Consider the following 13,458-nt stretch of genomic DNA (forward strand, 5'->3'; position numbering starts at 1 on the left):
TAGTACAGTACAGTATATAATTATAGTTATATAATTTATAGTTAGTCTATATCGTAGCATTTTCGCTTTCGCGTTCTCTCGGCTCGGTTTTCGAAAATCGGTCCTCGAAATTCGGAACTACGTGTTCTACAATAAGAATCTAACCATACTCCATTCTAACCAACACCTCATTGCAACACACAGTTAACGTATGGAACCTCCTGGTAGACAGATCCTCAAGGCCGTGCCGTTGCTCGGCTTAAATAAACCAGGATCTCCCGACAATTTGTCGGCTAAAGACAAGCGATATCACCAACAAGTAGAGAAAGCGCTAGGTACGTTTGACAGTTTAGAAGAATGGGCCGATTACATCTCATTCTTATCTCGATTACAAAAGGCTCTTCAATTGAATGAAGACTCATCTAGAACACATTCTACCATTGCGTGTGGAGCTCAAGTGGCCAATAAGTTATCATTATGTTTATCATCACGATTACCCAATGGTGTTCATCAAAAGACTCTTAGTATATATGAAAGTATATTTAGTAGTTTAACTACTGAAGCATTGAATTCTGAATTATCTATTTGGTTACCTGGTCTACTTCCATTATTATCGTATTGTTCTATTCTGGTTAAACCTCAATTAATTCATATCTTTAAAGTATACTTATTACCTTATATCAAGCAAAAGAATCTTCGAATTATTTCTAAACCAATCATACTAAGTCTCCTTCCCGGACTTGATGATGAGAATTCCGAAGTGTTTGGTGATGTTATTGATTTGTTGGATACTTTTAAAACCAATTTAGATGATGATAGTCATTTTTGGCAAAGTATGTTTCTTTGTATTATCAGTAATCCAGAAAAACGGTTAGGAGCATTATTTTGGTGTAATAGAAGATTACCTCAATTTACTGTTAAATCTCCACAAGTTCTTGCATGTCTTACTCCAGAACCAGGACTCTTAATTAGATCATTTGCTACTTCAATAAACTCATCTACAACTATGAATTCTGCTAGTGATATCATAGTTGTTAGAGGTTTCTTTGATCTATTATTATCTCATTTACCACTCGATAGTCCTGTGTTCGACTCAATTATCTCACTTAAGGATAAACAATTATTAATATTGGCTTGTAGTAGAGTCACTTTAAAGAAAGATATGTCTCTCAACAGAAGATTATGGAACCTTTTCTTAGGTCCTGAACCAGATGCTGCTGAACAGAAATCATTAAGTCGATCTCAGTACTTTGAAAAGTATGCACTTGAAGGACTTACCGTCAAGTTATTACTGTTAGTTCAATCTAATTCCATTCAGGATACCATCGATGCATTCAAGATCTCCTTATCAATCATTATGGATAAGTGGGAGATCTCTACGTTAATAACTCCAAAATTATTCTCTCCACTCTTACAAGTGTGTTATGAAAGTAGAAACAATGAAGAAATCTTAGCATCAGCTCATGCATTCTTTGATGGTATAGAATCTTCATATATCTGGAATGATATCATTGATATCATCATTGAACAAGATTCTCAACGTCTTGATATGTTGGATTTTGTATTAAGAAGCTTTAACTTCAATGAAGAAGAAATGATTACTGTTCATGCCCCCTTGGCTGTACTTTCATTATTGTCTAAGGCCATTACTGAAGGTATAAATTCTGATATCATTACTATTCTTGAACTTTTGATTAGCTTAATTCCACAACGAGCTTATGGACCATTATCCAATACTGACGACAATTCAACTGCATCTCCAATTCCAACTCCAGAAATTCTTCCCATAGTCAGAGCCTTCTATGATCAAAGTAAAGCTAGTGATATTGAACTTCCTATTACCAAACAAAGATTTTCAGCTCTGGTAATAGATATGTTAACAAATCTCAGTATTTCTTATCTTAACCAAGTTCCAATTGCTTATGCTTTAATCACCATTCTATGTGATACTTTGAAGACTATTCCTAACGAGCCAGAATATGTATGGACCAATAATAAATTAATCGATACATTATTGATAAATCCATTGAATACAGACAATAATGATCAGGTATTATTATCATTTGCTCTTGCAAAGGTCTTTAGTATAATCCATAAATCATTAACAGTAGTAGAAAAGGAGAAATTACTTAAACTTATTCTTTCGAATCTTCTGGTGGCACTTTACTCATCCAATCCAGCTGATTATCAAGTAGAAGCAGTTAGAACAATCTATGATTTAGAATTAAGTATTCTGAGTTATAGTATTGAAGCAGGATTAGTGGAACTTCTTCTTAAACTTCCTGTTTATCTTCGAGTCAGAGCATTTGAAACTCTTTGGACTCATTCTACTTCTATTGCTGATAGTGATCGTATCTTATTGCGTCCTTTACAACTTTTATTGGATTCTCTTGATATTAAGGATGATCCACAAGCACAAGCAGTGATTTCCTTTATTGGAGTTTCATTAAAAAATGGTTCATCCAATAGACTCTTGAAACTTATTACTAGTCCTGTATTAGAATTTGAATTTTTACAAGCAGATAGATTGGAATTAACTATAGATGATGATTTGAATATCTTTACTTATTATATGTCTACAGTATTAAATGTTCTTAAGACAAATGGCAAACATGTCAAAGAAGCATTTAATAATGAATTTGCAGTAATGGATAATAGTTCCAAATTAAATCTTATCAAACAGAATGATTGGGATATTTCTACTTATAAATCATTAATGCTTTCAGTGATTGAACGATTTTTCCAATTGAAACTTGATTCAACTTTATTAAATGATGTTAAGGCATTGGATTCCTATAGTAATTCCATACAAATAAGTCTTCAACTTTTGGATTTATTAATTACTGGGGGTGAAACTGTATTTGCTAAGAAATTCTATGGTCTTATTAATGTTTGTTTCTATTATATGGATACAGTTACTGATAATAAGTATATTATTGAATTGATCCAAATAAGAGTTCTTAAATCTATCTTTAGATTTTTGGAACTTGCTGATGATTCAAATCTTAATCATAGCTTATTACATGTAGAAGATAATGCTAAGGAACCGGTAATTGTTAGCTTTATAATTAAAGGTATAGATAGAGCTAAGACTTCACTCTTATTAGAGAGTTGGATATCATTACTTACTCGATCTTTATACTTATTTAATGATGCAGTCTTTAGTGTATTATTAAGTTTAAATGATGCTATTATTAAGAAAATCGAAGATAACTTTGCTAGTATTACTTCATTTGAAGATATAGATATTGTCCAGGATGTTGAACTTTCTATAAACATATTAGTATCTGGACTTGAAGATTTTCTTTCTATAAGTCATAGTTTCTTAATGAGATCAACTCTTGGTAATGGATCAGAAAAGGTTTCCTTAACTACTTCTGAATCAGGATTCTTAAATACCGTTATTCAAGGTGTATTCCTGATTGAATCACCTGCTATAAGAACTTCAGCATATAATAAGCGATATTCAGTATTATTAGCATTTCAAGATGCAGCAAAGGCTTGCTTTAATATATGGAGTTGGTCAGATTCAAAACCTCAATCATCAAAGGATAAGTTTAGATTAACTGATAGATCCTTAACTTCTTTAGGTCATAAACTTAAATTTAGAGCTAGAAAGTTATTAGAAGCACTTATGGATTTAGAACGTCAAGAAGTTATAGAAACTTTAGTTGAAATATCTCCTTCTGATGATATAACAGTCAAACTTTTACATATTCTTGATGGAGGTAGATCTCATATTACCCTTCCTCATCTCTTTGATTCTATCTTAACTAGATGTTATCCTCAATTATTAGATGATCAAAAGAAATCATCTCAAACCAGTTCTATTACTGAAAAGGATCTTTCAAGATTCTTAGTACTGTATTTCAATTCCATTGATATTGATTCCTTATCTGATATTTGGTCAATGTCTCTTCAATTCTTTAAGGATGCCTTAGCTCATGCTAGTCATTTTAGAATCATTTTTCCAGAATGTTTAAAGATTTGTGCTATTCTTTCAAATAAACTTAATGCATCAAAATTAAGAGATCAAAAGAAATATAAGAAGGAATTAGCCGATTTCTTTTCTAGACTTCTTAATAGTACTGTAAGTACTAAAGGTAGTCTTGGAAATTCTGAATCAGAAGAGAAAGAAGAAGATGAAGTTAAAGAACTGACACCTGGTGTTGAAGGAGTAATTATAGCTCAAGATGATGTTTTAGATGCCATAACTGTAGTATTAGAACAACTTGATAGTATCCTTCAAGATTCTGATAAAGTGATTCCATCAGTTAATATTATTATTACTTATTTAATCACTCCTCAAATTCGTCCTAAAAAATTAGGAGAAATTTCCATGAAAACTCTTAGTTTACTTGAAATTATTGGTAAACGTCATCCTATAAAGCCTTGGAAAACAGCTGTATTTGATGTATTTATGGATAATAATTTCTTTAATTTCAGTGCTAATAAGATGAAGGTATGGAATTCTATTATTAGTCTTTGGATTAGTAATGATAGAGAAAGAATTAGTGATATGATAGTTAGAATCACTCCTACCGCTCTGTCAACTCCTGGTATTTTCACTTGGAATGAAAATTCTGAAATTGAAAGTAAAATTGGTAGTCTTAAGAGAATCACCTATCTTTTATTGATTCAACCAACTGATTTCTTTCTTAATTATTTTGATGAAATCTTTAATAGAATTGAATATGCATTATCCATGTCATGTCCTATAGCTTATAGAGCTGCAATAATAATATTGCTTAGAGCTCTTACCCTTAAATTTAATGAATTACATTTACTCCCTCGTTGGACAATAATTACTCAAGAATTAATTTCAGTATTTGAATTATTTGCTTACAAATCTCAAAAGGAATTAAACAGTATACCCAATGATGAACTCAAGTTATTATTAAATGGCTGCAAATTATTAGATCAATTGTTAATGCTTGGATATGACGAATTCAATCTTCAAGAATGGCTTTATATTTCTAACAGTCCTGATGTCATTAATGGTACTTCACTGCCCAATCTTGTAGCCATTATCGATAGAATATCTAAATCATTTGATTTTACCTACTTGAAGGATGAAGCTATCACTATAGAAGCTCCTCAAGATTCACTCGTCCCATTACTTGAAGGTGTCAAAGATATAACCAGTATCACCAAGTTACGTTTATTCTTTGATTCCCTCAGTCTCATCCATTACGAGAGAACTTATGGACTCTATGCGGTAGATATAGCCCGATGCACTAGTGATATCTTAACCGATTTGGTGTAATTGCTGCTAAAAAAAAGAAGAACAAAAGGTCGTGGACTTTGAGTAGACGCGCCCTGTCCCAAATAGGTAATACTTTTACAATATATAATTTACAGGTTACACACTACAAAATATAAACCATATGGAAAACTCTCTCATTATAATAAGTAAATATAGGCCAATCCGTAATATACCACTTACTTACGTACAGTGTGATGCACCATTCGGACGAGGACGATTACTCGGACGAAGAGTTTGATGAGACCGGAATTGAAACTCCGAGATCACTTCGAAACGATAAGCCTATCGGAAGTTTCAGCTTTACGAGAGATCGAAGTAATACTCTGATTCATGAATCTGTATCCACAGTACCGTTGAATGATAGTCTGAAATATACTAAGTATAGATCCCGAAATGGAACTCCCTTGAAACAGCCTCCTATCACTTCTGGACGAATATCATTTGAGGAAGAGGAGTTTGAAGATGATCACTTTATACGGTCCGATAAACTCATATCTCCGGCCAAGGATAACTCCAAGTATGAGTTTTCTACGCCTGTGAAGAAGAATAAGTACGTTGGGTTCAGTTCTCCTCCGTCCAATCTAAAGTTTAATACATCGATTGAAATCGAGAATGGCTTAAGTAGGCAACAAGATGAAGAAGTAGAGGTACCTCAAACACAGTCTGTGTTCGATAGTAATGCCCATGTTGAAGAATTGGAATTCGATTCTTCAGATAATGAAGATAAACCAAAACCTTTTTCAACTTCTTTAGAGAATCCTAGTACTCTGAAGGATCACAAATTAATACCTTCTCCCAGTCATGAAGTAGTGGTACGGAGCTCAAACATACCGGAAATTCAGGAATCATTACCCATTAACGATGTATCAACTCCAAGAAAGCATTCTTCTCCGGTGCATAGATCAGAGGTTGACGTTTCACGAGATAGCATTATACAAAGAGTTAATCAGACATTAAATGTTCTAAATCAACCAACCAAGAAATATCCAGAAGTACGCTCATCTCCAAGAGTGGCGGGTCAACTTCTAACTAGAAGTACTAATATAAATGAAGATGTATCTAGTTCCCTAGACTCTGAACCTGAATTTGTCAATGACTTCCTCCTTCATCAGCGAGAATTCAACACTATCAAAGATCAATCTCCAGCACTTGATTTTCAGATTGACAGATCTCATCAGTCTGTGCCAACCATAGAGACATTGACTGATGTATCTAAGCTGACAACTCCAGTGGTTGAAACACTCGCTAGCAAAGGATGGACGGCCCAACAGTGGAAAAATCTTACTAAGATAGTACGACTGAAAAGTATAAAAAGGAGAGAAGCCATAAATAGTACGTACTTACTCGAGGTATTAGGATGTACTAAAAAGGAATTACGACAGAGGTATGACTTTATAGTTCACTTACGTCAGAAAAGAAGGAGAACAACTCGAAAAAAGTAAGCCTTACTCTCCGTTGCACTATATGTATGTGTGTATATGTAACTATTATGTAAATTATAAATGTATTATCATCAATTAACAATATATAAGGTACTAGAATACTGGTACTAGAATACTTTTGATAACACCGAGTTTAATCTATCGCTTGGTTTTGCATCGTCCTTTATAGAAGTATCAGCATCTGCTCTTTTACTACTGACTTTTCTTTGTTTAAAACTTCTCCTTATTTCTTCCTCTCCTCGTTCAGCTTCATCACCTCTTTCTATTTCCTTTTCTTTTCTCTTTCTTTGTATATTGGAGATCATCTTGGACTTTTCTACATTGTTAACAAAAGATTTATTCAATTTCTGTTGTTGAGATAATTCTAAAGCTAATCTGGCTTGCCTTACTTCATTCTCCTTGGCAATTTGTTGAGTTAAATCAAACCATTTAAATCCAGAAAGGTATTTGATATTTATTACATCATCATAATAATATGAAGTTTTCTTACCGCCAAGTTTATTTCCATTTAAAGTAGATGCACACATTTTGGCATCCTTTTTGCTAACAAATTCTATCCAACCTTCTGTAAAGTTCTTCTTTTTATTACCACCATATTTGACTCTCTTATGGTGAATAGCGGCATCTTCAGGTTTTAAGAATAGTCTATCAATCTTACCAAAGCGCGATAGTATAGATCTCAAAGTTGATGGCTTCATGTAAGGTGGCACTCTTGATAAGTAACATACACCGGTCTTCTTTATCCTTTTTTCTTCCTTCTGTAATTGTTCTGGCGTCAATTTCTTTAGTTTCTTATTCAATTGTGAGTCTTTGCTTTTTGATTTAATTTGAGGTACCTCATCGCCAAAACCCTCGATTTCACTATTCTCGTCTTCTTCTTCATCATCATCAAACTGATCTTCTTCTTCCTCTCCTTCTTCATCATCATCTTGTTCTTCCTCTTCTTCTATTTCCTCATCATCATCATCCTCTTCTTCTTCATCTCTAAATCTGTCCACAGTCAGTTTCTTCTGCACAAATACTTGCTTACCTTCATTTTCATCGTCAGATTCGTCAAAGTCAGATTCATTGAATCTGTCATCATCCACGACTTTGGACACCTCTTCTTTTTTGTTTCTGTTGGCCATTACTGCTGAGTTTAGTTATGCCGCCCACTCATACAAAATTTAAAGATGAGCTGAATTTTTATTTTCGCATCGCGAGTATACGGAACCTAAAACAGATTCTGTGTACCAATATGTTAGAATTCAATACTCTCCAATATGTTATAACTCAATACTCTACTTTCTGGTATTAATATCTATAGAACGTATATACTAATAGTATAATAAAAAAAAACTACACAATTACTCAGCAAAAATACTTTATTAGTATAACTAGAATATATTGGGGTAATATTACAATAAATACAAGACCCATTCAGTTAACTCTTTTGAACTTTAACTTTGTGGGTCTCATGTGTTTCTCATTACTACTTTTATTTTTATTATCATTATCATTATCATTATTATTTTCATTTTCGTTGCTGTTGACGAAAGAATCATTTTCTACTGAATTAGTCTGCTTTCCAGTGGTAAACTCATACAAAGAATTGGACTCTTCAGCTGATGAGTTTCCCTTCGAAGATTCATTCGTTTGTATCTTCCTACTCTTAAACTCGTCCATCAATTCAGATTCAGTTAGGTTACTCCTCCTAACTTGATCTTCTTTAATCAAATCTTTTTGTTTGAGGATTTGTTGATCCCGCTTGTAGCGTTGTAACTCTCTCTTCCTCCAGTCTAGATATTCTTGTTCAGGGTCAAGATCGTCTGTATCGTCTATGCCATTGAAATCATCATCCGCTATCTTGGAAACATCAATGTCTTGTGATGTGTTTTCAAGATTAGATAGAGTTATTTCTTTCGCTCTATTAGATTCATGGAACAGTCTATCTTGTGGGCCCTTCGATTGAATCTGACTTCTCTTTGCTTTCGATAAAAATACAGGTTTCAATAGCAATTGTTCTTCCTCTGATGACGACGAGTTTTCCTCACTACTTTCTTCTTGTGAATATTCAGAAGAGACATCTTCCTCCGAAGATCTGTCTACTTGGCCACTCTTAGACGGTATTCGTGACATAGTTGTATTCCCGCTGGTGTTTCTTCCGTGTATACACATAGGACCGTAATGTTTGCTCACTAAATTACTATTTCGCGCAAGAAAATCCGATTGCAAAATCTCACTATTGAACTACAATGAATAATTGTCAACTAGTTGAATTGTATTTATTTAAGTATATATGTTATATGAAAAATATTTAGCTATTGGTTTTTAATCCAAAGCTTATTTCTTGGTAGCTTCGGCACCAGTTTTAGCACCTTCATTAGCACCAGAAACGACTCCAGAGACGTACTCAGCGGCATTACCAATGGCTTCCTTAGCTTGCTCAACATAACCAGATGCGGTTTCGCTTAAACTTTCTTGCTTTTGACCAGCAGCTTCCTTTGCATCTTCAGAACCAATTTGAGCTTTATCAGCAACAGTTTGTGAAAAGGATTTTTGGTTATCTGGAGTGTTACGTGCAGCAAATGAATCAAGCTTATCGGTTACAGTCTCCTTAGCCTTATCATAAGTTGTCTTTTGGGAGTCTGGAGTAACAGATTCATTGAGTTTATCGGAAAGATTTTTTCTACCTAAGTCAGTCATTTTTGTTTAATTGATTTTTAATTTCTAAATAAGTTTATTTCAATATTCTTACCAATTTATCACATTATTCAGGAACTTTTCAAGTCCTATTTATACTAACCTCGGAGAAATTTCGTCATAAATAAGATTGCTATGGCTGCACTCCCGTGTATGACCAAGCAATTATAATTGAGAGAAAGTGAAATTTACGTTGGCTGTATGCCACATGTCAGATGCCAATTGGCAAAAAAGCTGAAGTTTCACAGCAATCCTGAGAGCATACTTATGACCGCGAAAACATTTTTGTAGCTCATTATGATTGCTACTACATCATTACAGCTACTGCATTTTATGCAATATCTCCGCTCGTATTATTCATTATATGCACCCTTACAAAAGAATATTAGGATGTAAAACTTGGCTGATACGCCTCATAGCAACCATATAATAAAAGTACGGGGGAGGTCATTTAACAATGAATTCTCGAAATAGATTTCGAAACCGAAGAGGAAGAAGAGCCTAAACCCAATTTTAAATCCTTTATTAGAACCTCCTAACTTTAAACTGTGTTTGATAAGAAAATTTATGAATTCGGAAGAATGGCGCCTAAGGCAACTAATTGCCGTTAAAGAATTCATCCCATTTGAGTTGGGGACGACCCATATTGCTTTAGCTGCAAGTCACAATCCCTCTTGCTTAACATATCTAAGTAAAAAAAAGTCTTTATTAATATATGTTACTAAATAAATTACATTGCCTCATTTGGCAGATGCATATATATGGGTCATCTAACCAGAATAAAGAAGCAATTGCTTCTTATTAGTAATGGAGTAAAGAGTGAAGGCTAAACTAGTTTTGACCACCTAATCTCCGTTTTGGGAAGCAAATTTTGTGGATGCTTGGATGCTTACACAAGGATGTTTGGATGTTTCCTTCAAAAAAGGTGGATAGAACATGAAATCTTTCACGTGGCAAATCACCTGATTTAACATGTGAACTTTTTTCTGTACAAAATATTTTGAGATGGATATTTTTACTACTTAAAGGTTTGTAGATAATTATTATATTCATCAGAGCATCCAGAAATGGCTAAAGCGAACTCTCTATCGGCTACGCTAGATCAGAAGATTTATGACTTTATTCATGCTTTACTAGAGGAAAAAACGGCAAAGAATAGGAAAAATTCTTCAGCGGAAGAACGAGATGACCCATTAGCAGGTATAGCGCTAGCCAAGGATTTAACGGTAGCAGAGATTGTTCAATATGTTCAGCTTAAAGATTTTCAATTGAGACGTATGAAGAAAGTAGCGTTGGAAAAGTCAATCACTTCAGTGTTGGATATAGTAAGAAGTGATGAAGTAGCCGAGTTAGGGGAATTGATTTCACAAAGAAATGAAAATATAGATAGTGATTTCGACGGAGTATCTGAAAGTGATCTAATGGAAGTCAAAGATACTAACGAATTAAATAAATCAGTAGTTTCACTTTGGAATATTAATGATAAAGAAAATGGTAATACAAAGGAACAGGCGACTGATGAACCAACAACAGTTGCAACTAACAATGATAAGTTAACGGATGAAGACAAGAGGATACCGAAGAAAAGAACAAAAGATTCAACCAAACAAATCATTAAAAAGCAGAAGTCAAAGATTGATCACACACCTCCAACGTCCACTTTATCATCATTGGGAGGGTTAGAGAACATTACTACTCAATTAATGGAATTGATCGGTTTACCAATATTGCATCCAGAAATATATCAATCAACAGGTGTTGAACCTCCTCGCGGGGTCCTTTTATATGGACCACCAGGTTGTGGTAAGACAACAATTGCTAACGCCTTAGCTGGTGAATTACAAGTCCCTTTCATTAATGTCTCTGCGCCTTCTATTGTTGCTGGTGTCTCAGGGGAATCAGAAAAGAAGTTAAGAGATTTGTTTGAAGAAGCTAAATCAATAGCCCCCTGTTTAATATTTATGGATGAAATCGATGCTATTACTCCAAAGAGAGATGGGGGTGCACAAAGAGAAATGGAAAGAAGAATTGTCGCTCAATTATTAACATTAATGGATGAATTAACTTTGGAAAAGACAGGCGGTGCGCCAGTAATAGTCATTGGTGCAACTAATAGACCAGATTCATTGGATTCTGCCTTAAGAAGAGCTGGGCGTTTTGATAGAGAAATTTGTTTGAATGTACCTAACGAAGACCAAAGAGCTTCTATTCTTATGACAATGACTAAGAATATTAAAATAGAAGGTGGCGATTCATTTAACTTCCGAGAATTAGCTAAAATGACTCCAGGGTATGTTGGTGCAGATTTAAAGAGTTTAGTGACAGCTGCAGGTATAGCGGCTATCAAGAGAATTTTTGAAAGCTTAAGCGAACAAGAAGAGGAATTGCTTGCAAGAGCTATAACTACTGATTCAATGGATGTTGATTCAAATACTGCATTAGTACCAACTGAAGAGTCTGAAATTAACTTTAAAGAAAAGAATGATTTGGAAAAATTATCAACAATTCAAAAGTTCTTAATAAAACATCCTAATCCTTTAACTGATCAACAATTAGCTCCATTAGCTATCAGGTATTCAGATTTCTTAACTGCTTTACCTACCGTTCAACCTACTGCTAAGAGAGAAGGATTCACAACCGTTCCTGACGTCACTTGGAGTACAGTTGGAGCTTTGCATAAAATAAGAATGGAATTGCATATGTGCATAGTGCAACCAATTAAAAAACCAGAATTGTATGAAAAAGTTGGTATTACTGCTCCAGCAGGTGTTTTGATGTGGGGTCCTCCTGGTTGTGGTAAGACTTTATTGGCAAAGGCAGTTGCCAACGAATCAAGGGCAAATTTCATATCTATCAAGGGACCTGAATTGTTAAATAAATACGTTGGTGAATCTGAACGGGCAGTCAGACAAGTATTTCAAAGAGCAAGAGCATCCATGCCATGTATAATATTTTTTGATGAATTGGATGCCTTGGTTCCCAGAAGAGATACTTCTCTCTCAGAATCAAGTTCAAGAGTTGTAAATACCCTTTTAACAGAATTGGATGGTCTAAATGATAGAAAGGGTGTTTTTGTGATTGGTGCAACTAATAGGCCTGATATGATAGATCCAGCAATGCTTAGACCGGGACGTCTTGATAAGACTTTATATATTGAGTTACCAAGCAGCGACGAAAGAGCCGAAATCTTAAAGACGTTAGTAAGAGCCAACCATACCCCACTTGATGCTAACGTTGATATGAAATTGGTTGCCGAAGATAACAGATGCCGGAACTTTTCTGGTGCTGACTTGTCATCTTTAGTTAGAGAGGCTGGTGTGATTGCTCTTAAGAAAAAGTTCTTTAACAACCAAGCTATAGATCAGTTAGATGCTTCTGGATACGTTGATCTGGAAAATTTTGAGGATTCAATTACAGTTACACTAGACGATTTCCATGAGGCACTCTCTAGTATTAGCCCAAGTGTTAGTGATAGAGATAGGGCCAGGTATGAAAGATTGAATAAGAAAATGGGCTGGAGCATTATAAAGGAAGAAGAAAAGGCCGAAGAAGCCCCCAAGAATGAGAGCAATACCAACAACTGAATAAATCATTATGTATTATTATTTTAGATAGGACTATGAATGTATACATTTATCTTTGAATTGATTTTTATCTGCAAATAATAGCACAGCCAATGGACCATGAGCATAGACAAGAGCTGAACCCTATTTCAAATGCTTTTACCATCCATTACTCTTTAACCATACCGCATCAACTTAAAATTATTATCCTTAGATTATCATAATAACAAAATATTTGTAATGGGAACATGAAAATTCTTCACCTTTAAGACCAGTCATCGAAGACATTATCTCCAGATTTAATGACTGTTTGCTCTAGTATTCTCTTGAGATACCCCTACCTGATTACTGAAACAGCAAGTGCCAACATCAACAATATTCGATCTTTTATGTCTATACAAAAACAAAAAATATTAGTTCTTCTTTGTTCTTCACATATTAAACAATAATTTGGATCAAATCTTGTAATGGTTAATTTCTATTAGTACAAATATATAATATAATGTCCATGGTAACATTAACATGA

At 34.2% G+C, this 13,458-nt stretch overlaps 6 protein-coding genes across 6 annotated transcripts; 3 read left to right on the forward strand and 3 right to left on the reverse strand. All coding sequences in view use genetic code 12, as the record gives it.

The window, feature by feature from the left end:
• The first annotated feature begins 38 nt into the window (after positions 1-38).
• On the forward strand, positions 39-5,371 carry RJT21DRAFT_123217 (uncharacterized protein). Its single transcript, XM_064882646.1, has one exon. The coding sequence runs from the start codon at positions 191-193 to the stop codon at positions 5,243-5,245; it is 5,055 nt and encodes a 1,684-aa protein (XP_064735958.1). The 5' UTR covers positions 39-190; the 3' UTR covers positions 5,246-5,371.
• Positions 5,372-6,705, forward strand: RJT21DRAFT_123218 (uncharacterized protein). The gene has a single exon (XM_064882647.1). It carries the CDS (start codon positions 5,440-5,442, stop codon positions 6,685-6,687), a length of 1,248 nt encoding a protein of 415 aa, XP_064735959.1. The 5' UTR covers positions 5,372-5,439; the 3' UTR covers positions 6,688-6,705.
• Positions 6,706-7,591, reverse strand: RJT21DRAFT_123219 (RNA-binding ATPase activator). The gene has a single exon (XM_064882648.1). It carries the CDS (start codon positions 7,383-7,385, stop codon positions 6,795-6,797), a length of 591 nt encoding a protein of 196 aa, XP_064735960.1. The 5' UTR covers positions 7,386-7,591; the 3' UTR covers positions 6,706-6,794.
• A 515-nt stretch (positions 7,592-8,106) lies between these two features.
• RJT21DRAFT_116349 (uncharacterized protein) lies at positions 8,107-8,805 on the reverse strand (the record flags this gene model as incomplete). Its single annotated transcript, XM_064880423.1, has 1 exon — positions 8,107-8,805. The coding sequence occupies one exon, from the start codon at positions 8,803-8,805 to the stop codon at positions 8,107-8,109; it is 699 nt and encodes a 232-aa protein (XP_064735961.1).
• A 204-nt stretch (positions 8,806-9,009) lies between these two features.
• Positions 9,010-9,372, reverse strand: RJT21DRAFT_116350 (lipid-binding protein; the record flags this gene model as incomplete). The annotated part of the gene is made up of 1 exon (XM_064880424.1): positions 9,010-9,372. One exon carries the CDS (start codon positions 9,370-9,372, stop codon positions 9,010-9,012), a length of 363 nt encoding a protein of 120 aa, XP_064735962.1.
• Positions 9,373-10,436: 1,064 nt separating this feature from the next.
• On the forward strand, positions 10,437-12,953 carry RIX7 (putative AAA family ATPase; the record flags this gene model as incomplete). The annotated part of the gene is made up of 1 exon (XM_064885628.1): positions 10,437-12,953. One exon carries the CDS (start codon positions 10,437-10,439, stop codon positions 12,951-12,953), a length of 2,517 nt encoding a protein of 838 aa, XP_064735963.1.
• Positions 12,954-13,458: the final 505 nt, after the last annotated feature.

The sequence above is a fragment of the Scheffersomyces amazonensis genome (assembly GCF_036850825.1).
Source record: "Scheffersomyces amazonensis strain UFMG-HMD-26.3 chromosome Unknown RJT21scaffold_8, whole genome shotgun sequence".
Lineage (NCBI taxonomy): Eukaryota > Fungi > Ascomycota > Pichiomycetes > Serinales > Debaryomycetaceae > Scheffersomyces > Scheffersomyces amazonensis.